The sequence below is a fragment of the Ptiloglossa arizonensis genome, chromosome 7 (assembly GCF_051014685.1).
Source record: "Ptiloglossa arizonensis isolate GNS036 chromosome 7, iyPtiAriz1_principal, whole genome shotgun sequence".
Lineage (NCBI taxonomy): Eukaryota > Metazoa > Arthropoda > Insecta > Hymenoptera > Colletidae > Ptiloglossa > Ptiloglossa arizonensis.
Window position 1 is genome coordinate 21,053,892 of NC_135054.1, and position 22,415 is coordinate 21,076,306.

At 42.6% G+C, this 22,415-nt stretch overlaps 2 protein-coding genes and 2 long non-coding RNA genes across 6 annotated transcripts; 1 reads left to right on the forward strand and 3 right to left on the reverse strand.

Moving 5' to 3' along the window:
• Positions 1–2,897: 2,897 nt before the first annotated feature.
• LOC143149722 (uncharacterized) lies at positions 2,898–5,185 on the reverse strand. Its single transcript, XM_076317316.1, has 3 exons — positions 4,667–5,185; positions 4,332–4,401; positions 2,898–4,165 (listed from the first exon to the last, which is right to left on the reverse strand). Exons 1-3 carry the CDS (start codon positions 4,794–4,796, stop codon positions 3,769–3,771), a joined length of 597 nt encoding a protein of 198 aa, XP_076173431.1. The 5' UTR covers positions 4,797–5,185; the 3' UTR covers positions 2,898–3,768.
• Positions 5,186–5,624: 439 nt separating this feature from the next.
• Positions 5,625–6,928, forward strand: LOC143149681 (uncharacterized). Its single transcript, XR_012992846.1, has 3 exons — positions 5,625–5,713; positions 5,914–6,012; positions 6,675–6,928. It is a non-coding gene; the product is annotated as an uncharacterized LOC143149681 (long non-coding RNA).
• On the reverse strand, positions 6,743–8,299 carry LOC143149724 (uncharacterized). Its single transcript, XR_012992854.1, has 3 exons — positions 7,639–8,299; positions 7,285–7,378; positions 6,743–6,881 (listed from the first exon to the last, which is right to left on the reverse strand). It is a non-coding gene; the product is annotated as an uncharacterized LOC143149724 (long non-coding RNA).
• Positions 8,300–8,454: 155 nt separating this feature from the next.
• On the reverse strand, positions 8,455–16,181 carry LOC143149721 (uncharacterized). 3 transcript variants are annotated; one of them, XM_076317313.1, is made up of 5 exons: positions 16,007–16,181; positions 15,267–15,536; positions 14,263–14,712; positions 10,968–13,052; positions 8,455–10,592 (listed from the first exon to the last, which is right to left on the reverse strand). In XM_076317313.1, exons 1-5 carry the CDS (start codon positions 16,074–16,076, stop codon positions 10,372–10,374), a joined length of 3,096 nt encoding a protein of 1,031 aa, XP_076173428.1. In that variant the 5' UTR covers positions 16,077–16,181; the 3' UTR covers positions 8,455–10,371. The 3 variants fall into 3 exon arrangements, with proteins under 3 accessions (XP_076173428.1, XP_076173430.1, XP_076173429.1); XM_076317314.1 differs by having other exon boundaries at positions 10,468–10,687; XM_076317315.1 differs by lacking the exon at positions 14,263–14,712 and having other exon boundaries at positions 16,007–16,179.
• Positions 16,182–22,415: the final 6,234 nt, after the last annotated feature.

Consider the following 22,415-nt stretch of genomic DNA (forward strand, 5'->3'; position numbering starts at 1 on the left):
ACCTATCCGAGGAGTCCTCCGTTCGAACAATTCTCAAATATTCTTTCTTACCATTTCGAAATTGGGACCTTTTGATCTTTCAGGCCCTAATACTTCGAAGACCGTTCGAACAATTTCAAAGAGCGATTCTCTACAAACTCTGTCCCTTATAGAAACTATTCGGTCATACATTCCTCTCGACTATCGCAACTTTACAATCAATTATTCCTCCCTAATAAAAACCTACGGAATACAAGTCGCTAAATTCCCTCAATCTACTCGTCGCGTTACAAAGTTAGAAACTCGAGTTCCATTCGGTAGATTTTTCCCCGAAAGAGGGAACCCTTTGATCAATTTTGTTTAGTTTCGGTCGTTTTGTGCCGTTTTACGGGTTTGAATGCGCCCCGAGGAGATAAATAGCGAACGAATATAGCCGCGAGGCGATAAAAGTGTTAACGGTCGAAAAATATTTTTAGAAGTACGCTGACGTTCCACGGTGAACGCCGAGGCGTATCCGAATGGCGAGGATCGACGCGAGTCTTAACCGGGCCCGATGGACAGATGTTCGGTTTATCGTTCCGGTCGGGGAGGCGAGAGGAAAACATCTCTCGTAATAATGTAAATCCGTAATGGGCAAAGTTCGTTAACCCGACACGCGTGGATTTACGGCTCGTCCTCGAAGGCGAGGTAGGGAAGCCACGAAGAATCGCGACTCGAGATCCTTTCGACCAATGGTGCACGAGCACGTGCACACGGGAACGGTTTACGGCTTTCTATTATCGTATGAAAATTATAATCGCGGGCTCTCTCGGTGATTCCGTGGCACGAGACGCGATCGGTATCTCGGTTTACGAAACTGGACGTTAAACGAGAACACGAGACGTTTCCGGGTGGCGAAGAACTAACCATCTGACAACTGACTGCTGCTCGTATCTTTCGCGGCGAAACGACGACGTCTACACCATCCGTTTGAAAACGGTACGGGAAACGATATTCGATTATCGTACGTACCTGTTAATCTTCCGCGAGCAGCTTCAACACGTGATTCGATCCAATCGTCACGGTCGCTCGTAAAACTATCGGGAAAGAAATCTTGTCTGTTCGACAATTTTATTTACACGTTTACCGGTTACTCTCGTGTAAGAATTTTACGCGCGACAATACCGAGAAACGATATTAATTTACATCTGCGTGGTCTTACGCAAGTGGATTCGATACCATTGAAATGTTAAAATTGCTCGGTGGAAGACCATCACTCGTGGAATCTCCTTAAGAATTTTATTTATCTTCCACCGTTAATCTCCAAGTGTCATCGTCGGTATGGAATTCATACGATAAAATAATCCCTTGTGTAAGAAACAAGATCGAATCCTACGATAAAATCTCGTAGAAAATTTACAAAACGGTTTCAAAGTCACGTCGAAGAAAGTCGTCGGTACACGGGTGGAAAAAAAGGAAGAATACGATCGGTTCTGAAAGTATCGCGTATCGAAAAGAAACAATCCCGTGGGACGCACCCAGCGCGTTCGATTTTTTCACTCGTGGTTCCACGAACTCGCTCGATCCTCCACGAACGGAGATTTTTTTTCGCGAAAGGTTCCGCGAACACGGCTACCGCGACGATTTTTTTATTTCTTTTTTTTTTTTTTTTTTTCTCTCCACCGATGGAGTACGGTGTCACCGTTTATCGAAACGAACAGCGAAGCGAATCACGTTTGACGCGTTCGATTATTCCCTGAAACGGCCGTGTGCACGTAGCCACGGCGATAAAGCACGGCGCGCGATTAATCGCCGCCGTTGCTGCGGCGAGCATTCTCGGCTCGTAAACAGAAACGCGGCGTACGCCCAGGCATTTCGCGCCCGAGGGAATTACAGGAAGAACTGATTCACGTCGCGGCGATTCGTCGCGGTTGTGCACGCTCGCTCGTTAAGCTGCACGGCGCGTGCGGCGACTACACGCGCGTGCAAAGTCAATTAATAGTCACGGTTATGGGGCACGGCGCGGAGCGTGTCGGTGAAATTGGTCGCGCCTCGTGTTTCTCGCCACGAGTGCCGAGCAGCTAGCGATCACCGCGATAACGCCCCGAGATCTTCACCGAGGAGATTCCCATTTGTTTCAACCGGGGCCCGCGAGGAACCTTGCCAGACACCATTTTCGGAGTATTTCTCTTCCTTTTCTCGTACCAAATACAAAATTTGACTATTTCTGTATTTTTCTAGATTTTATCAATATCTTCTTTGTGAGGATCCCCGAGGGAGATTGATTCTTCTGTACCAAATACAAAATTTGACAATTTGTGTATTTTTCTAGATTTTATCAATATCATTTTTGTAAGGGAATCGCGAGGAAGATTGATTCTTCTGTACCAAATACACAATTTGATAAGTTGTGTATTTTTCTAGATTTTATCAATATCTTTTTCGCAAGGAAGGTTGCGAAAGAGAATTTTCGAAATATTTTTCTTTCTTTTGTTGTACCAAATTCAAAATTTGACAATTTGTGTATTTTTCTAGATTTTATCAATATCTTTTTTGCGAGAATTCACGAGGAAGGTTGCAAGAGAGAATTTTCAAAGCATTTGTCGTTCTTTTATCGTACCAAATATAAAATTTGATAAGTTGTGTATTTTTCTAGATTTTATGAATATCTTTTTTGCAAGGAAGGTTGCGAGAGAGGATTTTCAAAGCATTTGTCTTTCTTTTATCGTACCAAACCCAAAATTTGACAATGTGTAAATTTTCCTAACTTTTGTCAATTTTTTCAAGAAGAATTTGAAAGCAACATTTCTCTTGTCTTCCAATTCTACGTAATTAAATATTTTTTTCTATACCTAACTCATTATTGCTCCCCATGTATTTCCCTAAATTTTTGCGAGGAAGAAGGAACGACGAAGAAACTATTACGTTCAAATTTTACGCTAAAATAGTTTATTATTTCGTAAACATACGTTACAATAACCTAATAAACCTTTCGTACGTTCGACCTTAGCCTTCGTTACATATTCTACGGGGTTAGACGTATTATTTCTCGTTAATCTCGGTCGTCTACCTCTAATATTCTTATCCTCGCGTCGTGTTCTCATTAGTTTAACGATCGTCTAGAAATATTCTATGGCATTCCGGAATTAACTTCGGGCCGTGAAAGTACACTCGAATTGTTCTCGCGCGAACGTTTCGTTGCTTGTTAACTATACTTATAAACTACACTTGTAACTCCTACTGGTAACTTCAAACGCAGACTATGAACGTGAAAACGATCGTATTGAAATTAGTATTACCTATGACGTGTTACACATTACGAGATATCTTGTTAAAATGGCTTTGCAATAATTGGATCGCGACGATGAACAGTTGAAATTGCTACAATAACTTCAGTTTTATAAGTTTTCAATACTGCTGTGATATTAATACATGTGACGACTTTTTACACTGGAAAGTGCAACAGTTCTTCCTATTTAAAAAAATTCTTACAACGAAGAAACATCGATAAGTATATATAAAAAGTTTGAAACCAATATATGCCAGAATTACACTCGTAAAAAAATCTCAAATATCGTCCAATAATATCCACGAGTAATTTTGACTTGAACGAGTGTCCTACTCAACAGAACATTTCACGGGTGTACAAGTTAAATAAACGATGATCGAACATCGTTGAGTCGTTCGAAAAAGCTGTGTCCACTTTCCAGCAGTTCTTACGTGTTATTGACTCGAATGAAGCAAAAGATATTTACGATCATTGGCATCGTCTCTGCACCAGACCCCGTGGAAACACTCAACCGTGAAGCCTTAGAGTCCTATACCACCTGCCGAAGAGTCAGCAGCACCGAACGAGGCTGAGAACGGTCCAAAGTTCACATTGGCGGCCTCAGCGTTCGATTGGCTACCTCCTGCACCCAACAGTCCTCCGCCCAATCCTCCAGCCTCTGCGTTGGCTACGGCATCAGATCCTCCGAAGAGTCCTCCGCCCAATCCTCCAGCTTCCGCGTTAGCTGCGGCATTAGATCCTCCGAATAGTCCTCCACCAAGTCCTCCAGCTTCAGCGTTAGCCACAGATCCAGATCCTCCGAAGAGTCCTCCGCCCAATCCTCCAGCTTCTGCGTTGGCTACAGCGTCAGATCCTCCGAAGAGTCCACCACCCAATCCTCCAGCTTCTGCGTTAGCTACCGCGGAACCTCCAACAGGTCTGAGACAGCAGAGAAATGGATGCAACGAAGTGAACGTTATGTGTTCACCCAGACTCTCATTTATCATCTCGCCGAGCCGGAGATCATTGCACGGTTTGTTTTTTACCCCGTTAACGAGGACTTGAACATTTATCGTACTTATTTGAGTAATTAAACGATACTCACCCCAAGGGACTGTTCAAAGTTCCATAACCAGGATATCCAAATTGCGGTGATCGTCGATCCCTCTTGATCCCTACGAAAGGTATCGTTGAGTCAAACCCATGAACTTATTCCTCGTAATAAATACAATCGACGACAAAATGATTAAGAATACTACGTTAATATTCGAAGCAAAGTACTACAGTTTAACAATATCGATTGGTTAAATTATTCCCGTAATTGTTCTCTAGGAACGTGTTTGGGCACCGTATCTTGTTATCGATGAAATTTATTCTACGTACGTTTACGTGCATGTGAAAAAGACGTATTTAACAAGAAAAAGTACTACGAATACTGACCAGTTTCAACCGCTTGTTGCTCAACAGGGCTCAACGAATCGAGATTCTGAAGCACTTCCGTTGGTTTCGCAAGACACGCCTCGAAGAGGACCGTGCACACCATGACCACCGACAGACAACGCGACACCATTTTGACAAGGATTCTTCGGTAGATGCTCGACTGAGGCCAAAACACAAATCTATGGATATCGACGAAACACGGTGCTTTTATACCGATCTCCCTTCACCGTCGAAAACGAGGAAAGACACAGTGGGTATCCCCCATTTCCAAAACTTCTCAACGACCGACAACACGATGTGTTATTAACTCCTAACGAGTGGACGACCTTACCGTTCAAGGACGATCGAAAGTAGACTGTATGAAATCGTACAACGTCTAAGAAGAACACTAATGGGAGTATAGATATTTTCGATCAATTTCGGGGAACCATATAGCCGGGGGAGACGTCCAGAACGAGAAACAAGAAAGATGATAATCGAGATTTGTGACACGGACCGGTCGATCTGTGGCACGAGGCAGAGCATTGACCATGTTTTATTCATTTTATTGCGGAATTTTCGACATGGAAGTTATCCGGGTCTGATAGAATTTACACGTTGTTTGTGTAAACCAGTGTTTACGCCGAAATAGGGGGCACCTGATAATCCAAGGGGGTCGCCAACGAGGAAAAACTTGAACGAAATTTTTTTTTCTTTCGAAGAATTACAAGAGTATATCCAAAACCTCTTCAAGGACAGATTGCCTCGGGCGTAGTAAATTAAGATTCTAATCGATGTTGACCTATGACATCTATCGACCTTCCGACGATGTTACCTAATTATATAATTGGGAAGATTAATCATGAATATTTATTCGTAAGTGTAGTGGTTACCGACGTTTCAACGTATTTAAAATAATACTACAGAGTTGTGCGCCAGTGTCCTCGAGGTATTGAAATATACTCGTCTTGTTTAATAAATGCTTCGTTCGCGAATCTTGACTCGTGAAAATTATACGAACACGTTCCTTGTATTATTCGCGGTGTACGGTCGATATAATTTGCTACGGTGATTTCTTTAAATAATTTTTTATTTTCGTAAGTCGAGTCGGTAAGGACAGGACGAACTCGATATTCGAATTAATTAAAATAAACGTAACAAGAATCTCCTTTCGAATAAAGTTTCACAATCTTTTTCGGTGTTCGAGCAATACCGAAATATTTTCCTGTTAATAAATTTTAAGTGTAAAAATTGTTTTTTTTTTCAAGAGGGCACGACTTCCAAGAAGTTTGGAAACCATTGATGCAACCGATGCGATACCAAGAACGAGAGTACGAGTTTTTGAATAATAAAGTACGGCAAACGAGGTTTGTACTATTGTAAAATTAATAGTTAATCGAGAATTAAATAGAAACGATGGTAGACTCGAACATTTTCATGTTCACGGTCAAGCACGAGTATTTTAATTACGTTTGATTTAAGATCCCATAAGTGCTCATGTTTAATTCAAACGAAGAATAACGAAGGACCATGAATATGATTTATTATAGTGGACACGAATAAGACGCTTATATTTTAGTAATAAATGTAGACAGTCTTTTGATCATGTTTTATTTGGAAAGCATTTGGTAACTTGTCAATTTATTGGAATATAAGTATTAAAAGTAATAAAAGTAATACATAAAAACAATAAGAACGTACATTTATAAATGAATGTTATCTGTATGTATGTGCTTAAAAACTAAAGAAGGAACTTGTTTATCGGTTCTTGTCTAACTGTCCCGTTAGAAGAATGAACCTTGTATCTGAATTCAGTCTTGTATCTCTCCGAAATAACAAACGAAACAACGCTCCCTGCAAATAATTTATCAGTCGACAAAGAACGCGTTTCAACGATGTTGTTTATATCTATCGTAACATTAAAAAAAAATTTAATCGCTAATTTTATCGCTAACAATATAGTAAACTCTCGACTGTTCAAACATAATTTAATCGATTTTTTGAGCATAATGTTTGATCATTATTTCAGGTAGTTGAGGTTCCATCGTCTTTCCTATTACTAAAAGTCTCGCTGTGTGGCAGTTTGATGGTTTTCCTGTTACTGTGAATCTTGGCCCGAAATTTATGGTGTTCGAACAGGCGACTATAAAAAAGAGTCGGTCAAGAGGAGAGCGCTGACTTTTTTATGGAAACGTTGTCCAAAGGTATTTCCTGGTCGAACTGTATCCATAATATACTGTAAAAATTGATTTTATTTTAAAATATCGTCCATTTGTACATCTAGGCAACGGTCTTAATTATACAATAAATAACTTTGGGCCTATGTCGCCCAATAGTTTTAGTTTTCTTGTACTGTAACTATTACTTTCTTTTCTATATAGTTTCTTTTTGATATTCCGAGGAGGAACCATAAAAGAGACTCGAAATGTAAAAATAATTGCTCAAAGTGGCTAATATACCCAATATGTATAATCGTAGAATAATTATCGTATTTATAAAAAAAGTCTAGCTTTCTACTCGATCTTGAAAATTGACCTGGAATCGAAAACTCGGAACTGGTAACTTCTCATCGAGAATTGAAAATAAAAAAGTTCCAAATTGGGCAAATTATCATAATTTTTGTTTTCGTGAAACTTTACCTCTTGCTCGGCATCTTATTCGTGTAACCGAGTTGTTTCTTCTTACTTCCTGCGAGCTGATTGGTCGCCATTACGTACTCCTCAGCGTCTGTGTCTGCAGAAAAATAAATTCGATTCGTTACGATACACAGACACTCGCTTCGATTTTTAAATTCAACGTAAAACAAACAATTAATACAGAGAATGGAAAATAGTAAACGAACGAACTCTGGAGCACATTTAGATCCGGAGGGACAAACAAAATGGCCGGGAATAAATGTTTGGATGCAAAACACGCGACACTTTTTTCACTCGAAGGCGTGTAAAGTAATTGAAATACAATCACCACCGTGAACGCGATATAAATATTCTTACTTTTCAGCGGTAAGAATTTGTTCCTCGATGGTTGGCCAGCAACGAACGTTGTCGCAGCAACGAAAAGAAGCAAGAAAACAATAGACATTCTTGCAGGGCGTCTATTGCAGAACTGAATGCAACTTCGTCCAGGACGCTTTCCCTTTCGGGTTTCCTCCCCCCTTTTTGGGGCATTTTCAAGAAATGGTCGGTTTTAGGTATACGGGGCCCCTTGACCGTTGTGGAAACCACCGTTACCGACCCGTGGAATTTCAAGATGTTTAGGGGCAGTGAACACCATCTCCGATAATGACCCAATGGCGTCCTTGGGGATTATCCCTAGAAATGCAGCTAACGTCGACAAAGTGATTGGCACAAGGAGCGGTTTGGAAATTTTATTTCGTTTCATTTTTAAATGTTCGATTAATATACATACACGTTCGTAAATATCAAATATTTATCGTTCATAAATTTGTCGCTCGACACACATTTTTCTAAGTATTTTTATACCTTGGTGGACAAACGAGATATCTTGTACTTCTTCCAGGAACAATTATGAACAATTATCTTTGTAACGTTTTCATTACTTTTGTACTGGAATGCTCACGTTGGGCAAGAAAAGGTTAAACGAGAGAAAAAATTGACATTTCTCCTGAATAGACGTACGTGCGTACTCTGGATCGTGTGTACGATTTTTTGATAACTTTGAAATAGAAAAAGTGAATACACGAGATGTAAATAATCAAACTCCCACGACAGAGAGATAAGAGCGCTCTCTCGTTCTGTAAAACGGAGAGAGGAGAGAACAACGTTCGCGGGTCAATGAAGAAGCCTCGATCGCGTCGTTAAAAAATCGTAAAGTTTATTAAGTTCTAACAGCTTACAGACAGCGCAGTACATTACGCAAGAGGGAGTTAGGCGAAGACGAAGGGGAGGGGGCCGATGTATGATAAGGCACGATAATAGTCGGAAATTCCGCGAAGACGCAAAATAAACGATACTCGATGCTAAGGCAATTATCGACAATTATGCACGGATTAACGAGTGTCGCACAAACGATTATTAATAGATTGAGACGAGCAGTAATCGTTCCAACGGTGCCATTCTTTTCCACGCAATTCGTATCTCTTTCGTTTCTCTTTTCAGTAATCGTTTCTTCAACATCGAAATTCGACGAAATTAATTTTTAACAAAATTTTGTTTCGTTCGAAGAACGTTCGTAGAACTTGGATTTTTTTTTCTTACAATTTAAACAGAGTCGAGACTTTGGAAGAAAAAGTTTTTAGTTTCGATCGTGGAAAACTCGAGAAAATTGGGACTCCATTGTGAGACGAAACGCTGCAATTTCTCTTTGGTGGAAATTGGCGGGAATTTCGAATACTTTTTCCCGTTCTCGTTTAAATTTTACTGTTCGTTTTTTATTAACGTAAATGGAATTCCCCTGTCGAGAATTTACACGATCGAAACAAGTTTCCTATGAATTCAACGATCGTAAAAAAAGAGAGACGTAGAGAAATTTCTCGTAATTACGATAATGACGCTCGTCCCTCACCGGGTTACGCTGTGACCTACATATTTTGCTTGGTTGATTAAAAAAAGCTTGCTCGCGTCATCGAATTCGATTTGCTCGTTGTAATAAATAAACGATATAGGAATCTACGCTCGGTTCAATGTCGAGTGAAATCGGCCGGAAATCGGCACGATTCGTTCGATAAGAATACGCATCGAAGAAGGTTAAATTAGCATAAAAATCGCATTTTTATCGGCAACGATCGCGATTAAGAACGAATGCTAATGCGGGCGCAGCAGGAAAGAAACTATCTACGATGCAAATTTGACTTTTAATCTAGATAAAAGACGAACGCTAATATTATTTCACAATCGGTACGTGTACCTAGTTATAAAAATAATTTACAAAGTTGAGTGGCGTATATGCGTGGTAAAATGGTCATTGATACATTTACGATCTAATCGTATACTGTTTGTATACCGATAAATAATGTGAGTATATCGATTCGTTCGATCATCGTCGGTCTGTTCAACGGTAAACGAAAATTAAACGCATCCCGATGTAACGATCTACGGTCCAAGATTCGTTCACGTATCGTTGAACGACTCAACGGTCGACAATTTAACATAATACTTTCCGTTTTCAACTAATCGACTGTTAATCGATGCAATGAACATGCAAGATAATTTTCAAACAACTGCGTCACGAAAATAATGCGGAGAACATTTCTTATGTTATTGTACATTGGCAAGAACGGTTATCACAAATTACCAATCGATGTTTAGTTGGATATTCTAAACTAGCAAAGATCGAAGAACAATCTTAAAAATATTCGATTATTAGCACACCGAACGCCGACGGGATTTTCAATACGTATCGCGTTAAATAAAAAGGATTCCTCGCGCAATTAAACGTTACGCAACACGTGCACGAAACGTTATATCACCGTGTTTGTGTTCACGGTCTACGGTCTGTTATCTAAACGTCAACAACATTTGCAATTTTACAATTAAACTCGAACCCTACGGCGCTCGACGTGTTAACGATCACCGTTTATCGACGACTCCGAAATATTCAATCATTGGCAACTTTGGAATCCTACGAATTATCAAGAAACGCGTCCTCGTGGTTCAGAAAGACATCCGAGACCTTCGGAGCATATAATGGCACACGTCCATGGCGTCGATCGGGCCCATGGTTGAATCCTTCGAGAACATTGCCGAGACGAAGAGACCTTGACTCGATTAATTGCTGAAGATGAGCATATCCCTCGTATCCGCGCTAGCCGAAGCGGAGCTGGACGCTGAACTCTTGCTGGCCGTCGTAATCGCGCTGCTGGATGCTTGCGCGTTGGCTGATCCACTTCCGGAGCTGTAGGCGGAAGATTTGCTGGAACTGTTCGCCACACCTCCGCTAGAGAATGCATTCGCGTTGGAAATGGCATTTGACAAGCCACTGGACGAGCCTGAAGAAGGGAGAGCAATCATTTAATTACGATCAGGCCTGACTGGATCGCCTCGACGATGGCTGAGGCCGATGCCTCCGCATTGGCGCTTGTGTCTGCGGAATGAACACCAAACGATTCGTTAGAACACGATGATTTTTGGTGTCAGCGAACGGGGAACCGTCTAACGTAAAGAGGATGCAGAGGAGGAAGATACAAACGAGGATAATAACAAGTTACTTCGGGTGTAAGCTGCAATCCAATTACCGCAATGGACTCGAGACAAAGAGTCCAAGACTCGGCCAGAAACTTGTTCAACTTGAGTATGATTATAGCTCACCCCTGAAGACTCTAAATAGGATCGACATGAGTGTACACAGTGATGGTGAAACCTACCTTGTCCGTAAGCACCCGATCCTCCTTTAACATTTTGACCTCCATAACCACCGAAGCCTCCAGCAGTAGCGGTTGCATCAGCTTTGGCATTAGCTCCGGAGGATCCTCCACTTTGTCCTCCGAATCCTCCAAGACCCGATCCAGAGGAGCCCGAACCACCGAAGAGACCACTGCCACCTGCGTTTCCACCGAATCCACCGCTTCCAGCATTGGCTAGAGCGTCAGCCTTAGCTCCAGAGGATCCTCCAGTTTGTCCTCCGAATCCTCCAAGACCCGATCCAGAGGAGCCCGAACCACCGAAGAGACCACTGCCACCTGCGTTTCCACCGAATCCACCGCTTCCAGCATTGGCTAGAGCGTCAGCCTTAGCTCCAGAGGATCCTCCAGTTTGTCCTCCGAATCCTCCAAGACCCGATCCAGAAGGACCTGAACCACCGAAAAGACCACTGCCACCTGCGTTTCCACCGAATCCACCGCTTCCAGCATTGGCTAGAGCGTCAGCTTTAGCTCCAGAGGATCCTCCAGTTTGTCCACCGAATCCTCCAAGACCCGATCCAGAAGGACCTGAACCACCGAAGAGATTTCCACTGCCACCTGCATTTCCACCGAATCCACCGCTTCCAGCATTGGCTAGAGCGTCAGCTTTAGCTCCAGAGGATCCTCCAGTTTGTCCACCGAATCCTCCAAGACCCGATCCAGAAGGACCTGAACCACCGAAGAGATTTCCACTGCCACCTGCATTTCCACCGAATCCACCGCTTCCAGCATTGGCTAGAGCGTCAGCTTTAGCTCCAGAGGATCCTCCAGTTTGTCCACCGAATCCTCCAAGACCCGATCCAGAAGGACCTGAACCACCGAAGAGATTTCCACTGCCACCTGCGTTTCCACCGAATCCACCGCTTCCAGCATTGGCTAGAGCGTCAGCTTTAGCTCCAGAGGATCCTCCAGTTTGTCCTCCGAATCCTCCAAGACCCGATCCAGAAGGACCTGAACCACCGAAGAGACTTCCACTGCCACCTGCGTTTCCACCGAATCCACCGCTTCCAGCATTGGCTAGAGCGTCAGCCTTAGCTCCGGAGGATCCTCCAGTTTGTCCTCCGAATCCTCCAAGACCCGATCCAGAAGGACCTGAACCACCGAAGAGACTTCCACTGCCACCTGCGTTTCCACCGAATCCACCACTTCCAGCATTGGCCAAAGCGTCAGCTTTGCTCACAGAGTTTGCTCCGGATGATCCTCCACCGTAGACAGGATTAGTGGAACCATAGCTCGGGACTTTGCCCGGAGTGTATCCACCAACACCGGTGTTCGATCCAGAGGGTCCGAATCCACCGAAGATACCCGATCCACTCGGTCCAGGTTTATACACTGCTTCGATAGGCTCTACGATCACTATCGGACCTGTTTTAATTGGCTGACCGTACCCCCCGCCGTTTCCACCTGCGTTGGCACCTGCATTGGCGTTTGCAGAACCTGTCGATCCGGAAGACGGAACGTAGATCGGTTGTTGAGGAGCAGTGTACCTTCCTTGTCCGTTCGCTTGTCCTGGATACGTTCCAGGTATACCATTAACCTTGCCCTGGCCATTCGCGATCGCGCCAGCATTTGCGTTAGCGGATCCTCCTCCGTGAATGACAAGGTGCTCAAGTCCTGAATGTGGACGGGTTGCACCAGTGTTACTGTAAACTCCAGGGTTTGAAGCACCACCACCGTTGAGGAACGGATTCTGCCCTTGGATCGGAGCCAAAGAGCCACCTGTTGCACCAGCGTTGGCATTGGCAGCCGCATTAGCAGCTGCATTGGCGCTACCTTGAGACGATCCGCTCAGGAAGGGATTGTTCGAACCAATAGGAACGACAGGAGTAGGATAGTATTCAGATAGCTGCCCCTGGCCCGTGGAACCAGGGTACGCGTTTCCGTTAGCAGTGCTGACTGCACCAGCGTTTTCTTCGGACGATCCACCGAGGAAGGGTTTGTTAGCACCGATGGAAGTCGGGAAGGCGTTGCCTCCTAGATAGGGATTACTTCCTCCGATCGGTCGTTGACCAGTTGGTCCGTAGTATCCACCTTTTCCGAGCGAACCTCCTGGAAAAATGATCGGTTAAAATTTGCGATACCCAGTTGCCAAGCACTATACGAAAGAAAATGAACGATCTGATGCTAGAAGTGCCTAGCAAAGTGGTACACGACGCAGTTGCGTCTTTATGCTTTCCTTGAACGTGACTTTCACAATCAAACAGAACCAATGAACCAACAAACGTCATCCTCGGTTACCACAAAAATATAGACAAGACAAAGATACATAAGAAGAGAGTGTTCGATACAGAATGGAGGAAGCAGCCATTCAAGACCGACCGTAAGATACTTGCAAAGACAATGGAAAATAGCCATTCCAGGATTGGGGGTGTCTCGTGTTAAATGTTAATCGGATGGGAACACAGTGCCGAGTAAATAACGAGAATTCTCCTAATCTAAAGTGCCGACGATCTTGAAAGTGTTACATAGTACCAGAATCCGGGTATATAGAATTAGACTTCCAAAGGAAGAAATAGAAGAAATCTCTCCTGGGGTCCAGATGGAGAACAGATGACTCTACGGGTATGGGTGCACCGATGTAATAGTTATCGACAGAAAAAAGATGTCACAAACAAGTCACAGAAAGAGAAAGATTCCCATGCTCTTTTTCTCTAATCCTCTTTCTCTTTCTTGCATTCGAACAAGGCAAGTGCATCGATCCTCGATCGAAGAGGCTCACCTTGGCCTTGTTGCGTACTTGGGGTCTCGACTACCACGATGTGCAACGGTTCGAACTTCGGTTTCGGACGATGACTCGGTCTCGGACGTGGCACGGGTCTACCAAACGGAGGACCATCAACGACAACCACCGGGATCACCGAATCTCCATCGTGTATTGGGCGCGGAGGTGGGTAGTGTGGTGGAGGTGGGTAGTGTGGTGGTGGAGGTGGATAGTGTGGCGGTAGAGGTGGGTGGTGTGGTGGAGGTGGGTAATGTGGTGGAGGTGGATAATGCGGTGGAGGTGGAAAATGAGGGGGTGGTGGTGGTGGAAGAGGATGAACGATCACTTCGGGGCGTGGGTAGGAAATCGGTGGTGGTTGATACACCGGAGGTTTCGCGGGCGTGACAAACACTTCTATCTCTTTGTCATGTCCGGGGTAGGTGGGGGATGGTCCGTGACCGCCACCTGTTTGTCTTTCGGGGACGATTTCCAGTCCATTGTTAGCAATGGTGTTCGCACCTGCGTTGGCTTGAACATTCCCAGTGGTATAATACTCACTCGGTAATCTCACTCCGGTGTTCACAGCATTGTTCACGTTTGCGTTAACGTTCGTGTTCACGTTAGTGTTTACGTTCGTATTCGCGTTTGTGCTAGCGATCGAGTTCACGTTGGTGTTCACGTTCGTGTTTACGTTCACGTTGTTGTTCGAGTTTGTGTTTAGGTTCACGTTGGAGTTCACGTTCGTGTTGCTGTTTGCGTTCGCGGTCGCCCCAGCCTGCGCGCCTGCGTACACGCCGCTGTGCGCGCCAGCTTGGGCACCAGCTTGCGCACCAGCGTGCGCGCCAGACTGCGCACCGGCGTGCGCGCCAGCGTATGCGCCGTCGTCCGCGCCAGAGTTCGCACCCGCGCTTGCGCCGTAGCTGCCGCCGTGATTCGCGTTCGCATTCGATTGAGAACCACCGTAAATACCGTGATGCCGTGCGTTCCTTGGAATGTAACTGTAGCCACCTATGTTCAAAGAAAACACAACGCTTACGGAATCTGAAGAAGCGCCTACTTTCATCCTCTGTATCGTTTCTATTCATCTTTCGAGAACACACCCTGTTTTTGACTCGTGATGTGCATTTTGTATATTGTTACGTGGTCAGACGGTCTTGAATCGGTTGGAATCGTTTCCTGGTTACGTATTCTGACGTTCGGAAATTCCTCGATCGCGAAGCGTTCGCACCGAGGTGTTAACAGAGACGTTTCCTTCGTGTATAAACGATTTCTAAGAATTTACGAACACAACGTTTTCACGCATGCTTTCGAATTTAATGCTTCGGAACATCTTTAGACACGTTGCAAAATGTTACAACCCCTACGCAGGATATTTTGAAACGAGTATCCCCCGATATAGAATTTGGTATATAAAATTAACCTTTAGAACGAAGTGTCGTCCAAGTATGAAATCAAAGCATCATAATTTGAGGTAACTTTTTCGCGTTGTTAAATTTGAAAAAAAACGCTGCTTCGAATGCTACTACTTCGATCGTTGTGATAAAATATTGTATATTAAAAACCTTGAGCATTGGCGATGGCAGAGGCGTCAGCATTCGCGGTTCCACCACCGAAAGCTTGCGAATTGGCCTTGGCATTGGCCGAGGCGATCCCATCGCCATTGGCGGTCGCTGATGCCGAAGAAGAGGCTAGGCTGCTAGAAATGGAAAATGGTCCCAGGCTGATGTTGCTTCCAAAGGACTTGCTCGCAGCTTGAGCACCTTTATTGTGGAATAGATGCAACGGGTCCAGCAAACCGATTCCGTGACTGTTTGCCAAATCGCTGATCAATCCTGCGTGCAAAATTAATTATTTAGTTTCAAGACCGAAGACAATAGACGAAAAAATGGAAAAAATTTTCGACGATCTCTTCACGAATTTTCCAAGTTCTCCAGAACCTTTCTCTCTAACATTGAACTTCTCTTTCTCTTTCCATCCATTTCGATCTCCCCAACTCTGACACAGTTTCTAGACACATTGACCGTCAAGAACATTCGAACTAAAGGTAAACTAAAAAGCTACCGGTAACCCGAAAGTTTGTAATCTAATTCGAATTAATTTTCAAAGTGCATCGATAGAGTATACTTGAATTTTGCAGATCTCTTTTGCCTATCGACGAATCGTATCGATACAATGTTGTGAATTTTTAGTACCAAAAAGATGGGATCTTCCGGGAGCCAACGTGTTAACTCGAGCAGGCCAGTGTCTCGACAACGATCCTCTTTCAACCGAAAGTACCCTTTCGAACGAAACGGAAACTCACCGGGTCTGGCGTTAGAGCTCCCGATGAACAGGACCACCACCACCGGCACAAGACACTTCAACAACCTCATGTTCCTTGTCACTTCGAACGTCCAATGGCACAAGCACGAACAACTTCTTATTCCTTTCGCCGACGCAGCAACTCGATATAATCTCCGTCGCCGAAGAGGCAAGCAACGACTGAAGCTCTTGAACGAGACAACAACTTATATACGGAGACACCGGTGGATTTTACGTCGGCCAATAATTGCCCGTTACCCAACGCTCCGCGCCGCTTCCGTCCCCCGGTTATTGGTCGACGGAACCAAAGCAACGTTTTCCACGAAAGTGTCGAGATCCACGACAGTGGTTTTCGGAACCCACCACCACCCCCCTCGATTAAACCGAGAATTTCTATATCTGAAAGTTGTTGCCACTTGTGGTACTCTTCCTTCAATTTACTCGGAATTGAGTCAATTTTTAATCAATTGCCGATATCGAGTCACGCTTGCAACTTTTTAAATAGGTAACCCTTAGATTATGGTGAGAATTTCTATATCTGAAAGTTGTTGCCACTTGTGGTACTCTCGCTTCAATTAACTCGGAATTGAGTCAATTTTTTATCAATTACCGACATCGAGACACGTTTGCAACTTTTTAAATAGGTAACCCTTAGATTATGGTGAAAATTTCTATGCCTGAAAGTTATGGCCATTTATAGTACGCTTGCTTTAATTAATTCGGAATTAAATCAATCTTGAATCAATTATAGAGATTGAGACACCTTTGGATCTTTATAAATAGGTTCCATTGTAACAGTTGATATGGAACTTGAACGTTGAGAGTTCTTATCGACGAGGATAAGTGTAAAAGTTTTAATTCGACTAAAATTTCAAAGAAATGGGAATGAAAGTTCTTGCGTGACGTGAATTGATATTTTCTAGAGTTTTGAAATACCCTGTTCCAGGAGAACAGTTTTTGAAAGAGTTCTTAAGATGAAAGTTCTCTCCTTGCTAGTACAGATAAGAAACAAGTACATATCGGAACAGAATTATTAAACGCGCAACATTGTAAACATTATATTTACATTCGATGATGCGATAAGTCATTGAATAGTATCCAGAATTTACTGGACGTGACAATTGAAAAACGTAGAGATCGATTTTTATTACCGATGAACGAGATATACATTCCTATTGCACAATTTTCATAATTATCTTTCGTAAATCCTATTCGAAAACTTTCGTTTGTCTATTCTCGACGGAACATGCAACGCGAGAATGTTTTTCAACGGAGTTCTATTCGTTCGGTTCAAACGAAACCTTAGATGTAGGTACCCTCTATATTTTCTTTTAAATACTGTGACATTTTAACCGCCAGAGTTACGTATAAATGTATAGAATAAAATTGTCCGTAGATGTAACACGCCAACGTTGTCACAAGATCGATGAGTAACGCTTAGAAATTTAGCTCGATTAATTCAAAACAATTCTTAGCCAACGTGTCTGAAATCTATCTTTGGGTAACAATTCGCTACGTGCTCGACACTACCCGCAAAAGATGGATGGGGTTTTCTGAGGTGCTCGGTGAGGGGGACAGGTCAAAGCGGATTTTACAGAGAGTAGACAAAACTTTTGCCGGTGTTGATCGTTACCGACACTGTCAAGGTCCTATCGCTTCGGCGAATCGCTTCGCCTTTTTCCATTGCGGGGTATCCCTGACAGCTAGTCGCTAACCAACCGCCTTTATCTCACGTTTTCCCAAGCTTCGAGGCTACGTCTTCGGGAAAATTCATCCGTAACTGTTTTTGGTGAAGGCACAAGGCCGGATAGAGTCGTTGCTCAACCGTAATTCGCGTAAGACGAAGGTGGGTCCTTACCTGAGAAGTAAATAGAAAATTAAGCAGCGCAAGCTCTTCGGTGTACTCGACTCTCGAGTGTCCAGTTTCTCTGTCATCCGTGGAAAACAAACGAAATGGAAAACTGAGAATGAAATAACGAAAATAGTTAGTTTGAAAAGTTCACCGAATAGAAAAGTTACATTGACGTAGTTGCGACGAGGAAGAAAATTAGGGAGACTAAGCTCTTTGGTATAATCGACTCTCGAGTGTCCAGAAAATAAACGAAAATTTGAGAAACGAATAATGAAAACTGTAAACTGGGAAGAAAAATGAACATAGTAAACGATCATTTCGAGCTAGTGGTACGATTAGAGATTAAACAAAGTAAGAGACAATTGTGAGTGAATGGTACGTATATTAAATTTAGAGATAGATGGAAGGAAGACGGAAATGTCGAACTTATTCTTATTGAAACTTTATTATCAGAATAGTAACGTCATACACGGTGTATAGATACAATACTCGGTGTTCGTATCGCCTTCTACGCACTCGTTAGTCATCGATATTAAGAGTCGCGTCGATCGGTTCGCGCGACTCGCTAAAATCGCAAATTGTTCGGGATTATTTTGTCTGACGTCTACTTTTTTCGATGAATTGATCAGTCGGTTACGTAAAAGGCGATGGTACAAGACAACGTCGAAATAACATTTATTTTAACGTGCGTTTCGACGAGAAGCTGCAAGTGTCTGTAAATTTGAATAATATTTTTTTTCCACACGTTCATCGACATTTGCATAGCTTTATAGGCGGATACTTAACATTTCCAAAAAAAATTTTATCGAGATGTCGAGAGTCCCCAAAAATAGAAGACGCTTGGACGGTTGATATAGAACACGGGTTAAATATATTTCTTCGATTCGTCGATGGATGTCATTGTCGTTAATCGCGAGATGAAAAGCGATAAGAAACGATGGAAAATCGTCTCGAGGATATGATTAATAGAAATTACCAAGACTCTGGGAAATTTGCGCGTTATTTACTTTCATCCGTATTTAGATAATTAGAATTTTATGATAACCATTAACTCGTCTAAACGACATCTTATATAATAATATTTGCATCGAAGAAGGAAACATGTAACAGCGGTAATATTTAAAAATGTCCGATGGACGGTGAGATAAGATTTGCATACTCCATAGAAAGGCGGTATTTGTAATTACCACGCTGAAAGTCCTATTTAATAGTCACACGTGTCAATTCGATTGATCGCCATCCAAATCGTCGAAATCAGTGGGTTTAACGTAGAAGTGAACTAATGCGAATGCGAAAATTTCATGCTAAAACTGTAACGTAAATATAGAATTGAATATCCGACTAATAATAATGTAGAATCGTCGTTCTACTTAATGTAAAACTACGAGAAGGAGGAAGTTTGAAAAAAAAAGAAACACTCCGATGGGAAACCAGATTACGGAAATTATAATTTCAAAAGATTGCAATGCGAAGGGATTGGAAACTCGGGAAATCTCAAATTGATAAAATAGAGTTATACTTATCGAAGATAAGGTGGTAAAAAAAAACCAAAGCGGAGTTGCACGGAACTGATCCCAATCGACAGGAACTGGAACGAATGAATAGAAACGTTCGCGTAATTAAACCCACCATCGTTAGTTACCTACGCGAAAAAGATGTAATAATGGGCGCGTTGAAATAAACACGTGACGCCATAGATTCTCAGGGGAAAACCGATGAAACGATCGATTGAAAATCACGTCGTGTACAGTTGGAATCAACGAGCGTAACCGGCAGTCCTCGAAATGCTCTCTCCTTTTCCAATGGTCTTGACCGATTCCAGCGAATCCTGATTTTGGATCAAGGTAACGTTTTCTAGAAACGACAATGCCGATAAAAGAAAAAGAAAAATCTGAAATTTGGTCGCTCCGTGACACAAATATTGTGAAATCTACTCCCGAAATGTTTGAATCTTCTTTACGAATACATAAATCACTTTCAAAATATTTCTTCTCCTGGAAACCTACTCTTTCACGTGATCCAAGATTTTGAATACGAGATTACGTTGCATAAATCATCGATACATCAAAATCCTTTTAGGAATCGATGTCAGCGTCACGCTTAGCTTCTTCGTAAAATGTTCCAAATACATGGAACTCGTATTTTTAATTTTATGATACAACGAGAGGAAGAAAATACAAAAGCGTGCAGTGCATTCGTTGTGATAGCTTTTATTATCGAAGAAGAGTGTACAGTGATGGGTCGAAGAAGACCCGTGATACGTTCTAGGGTTAAAGACGAAACGTGGTTTTAAATTTTAACAATTGAGTCGCTTACTTCGGAGCAATGGACTCACGAGTGCATCGTTTTCCAGATCCTCGGTTAACCTGTTATCAATGTCGAGCGCAATGGGGACCCATATGCATCTTTTCTGGTGCAATCTTTACACGAGGAACGACCAACAGTTCCTATCCGAGTCTCTGAAAACCTGTCTCCTTCAAGGTCGGGTTCAACGACCTCCCACCTACTGGGTATGTAATAAGTATATTCGTCGAGGAGAGAAAAAAAATCAATCATTGTTACCAACATCGATTCGTCCTTCTTCTAAGGACGATCGAGCGGTGTAGATCTCCATTCAATGTTATTCTTCTTTGCGATTTTCTAACGGATGCAAATTGAATTCCATCGGTCTGCAATCTTTTTTCCTATTCCTTGCATCGATAGCGAATGATTTGTGCTTTGTATTGACAATTGCTTTTTTTTTTTTCATCTCCGTTCAGATTTTCTTCAGGAGTATATCGAGCTCGCGAGGATCGATCATCACGGGTTTACGAAATTAACGTATCGCAGGAAAATAAACCACGAAACGCGTGGGTTTCTTTTTTTCTTTTTTTTTCTCTCTCTCTCGCATAGACGAGCGTGAGCGCCTTCGCGATTATGCAAATCAGGGGCAGAAACCAGTTGATATTTTTAAACCGTGGAGGCAGTAAATAAATCGTATGATCGTACCTCGTACGCGGAACTCCTTGAAAGAAATCCTCGTCGCGATGGATACTTTTCACGGTACCGTTCAAAGAGACATTCTCGATGAAAACTATCGATCCGATCGTTTTCGCTTTTTTCCCCCGATAGTTAGAAAAGGAAAAAAAAAAACACGTCGAGTTCACGATCGTCGATAAACCGAGGCAACCGATAATTTTCAACCGAGCGAAACCGGGATAATTACGTTCGGAGCGAGTTTTGCAAAAGATCGCCGTCTCGTGATAAATTATTCCGTTTTAGTAATAATGGGTCACGGTTATTACACAATTATCTGTAATTAATTCTATCAATCCAGGGAATATTGGGGATCTCTCGGGTGATTTGTTTCGACGGAGAAATAATTGCGGACCTGTTCCATCAAAATTCCAATAACGAACGATCGAATAAATTTATAATGTTTTCGTCCCGTTGCGCGTTGTTTATCCATCAACGTTGAATGGAAAACACTGATTCGAGAGATTAGACGAGCAACCTTGCGCATTAAACGCGCGGTGATCTGCCCAGTGATAAGGGATATCGCGAATCGTGGTCAGTGATAGAGAAGGATAGGTTGCAAATTATAGCGATAAGGAATCGATACGTTGCAAACTATAGTCGGGAGATTGGAAAATGCAACCGAGTTTCGTCGGATGAGAAACCAGCGAGTTACGATCGCGAAAAATTATTAAATTCTCTCGAAGGTTTCATTCATTGTCTCGAGGTTTCCACCTACACCGTTACGATGACTCACACGGAACGTACACACACGTAACACAGATCGCTCGGTTTAATAAATAGATGAGAACAGTAACTACTTTTCAATTATACGCCATGAACCGCTGGTTTAGAATTGCAGAATCTCGTGCGGGGACTTTTAATTAGATTCCAACGGGGAATCCCGCTCTATGATTCATGGTGGACAAACCTGTTCAAAATAATCAAATGTCATTAATGCCGGTAATCAATTAGCACACGTTCGAAGGTGATTGCTCGAGTTCCTGTGTTTATTCGATCGACGATTTCTTCCTTCTGAGATCGTAACTGCGCTCGTAAAAGTTCGCGTAAATTCGCGACATTGTAAACGTGTACAGGAACCTATCGGAATCTGTATATTTATAATTTATTTAAATCGTTGCAGCTCGCGCGTATAAACACGTACGATGTCAAATGGATATGCAAAATATCGACGAAGCATATCCGTTTAATCAATTCCTTTTTTTCATCGTAAAAGGATCTATTTCCAAGAATATTTCATCATTTCGTAAACGGAATTACTATTTCAGTTTTTTTTCTTTTTTTTTCAGCTTCTTCTTCTTTCTTAATCTCGCGTATTTCGCGAATAATTAAAATTCCATAATCGTCGGGAACAATGGCGAAAAATGTACAAATTGAATACCGTTGAATGTTTCTTTAAAAAATATCAAAAAATTCTCCCACGCGAACTTATCGAATAACCGTACAATTCGATAAGTATCGCGGTTTGCTATTCGGAGATGAATCGTGTATTTACGATTCTCCTGTCTCTTATCGATATTTGGGTCCAGGTCGATTGGATCAT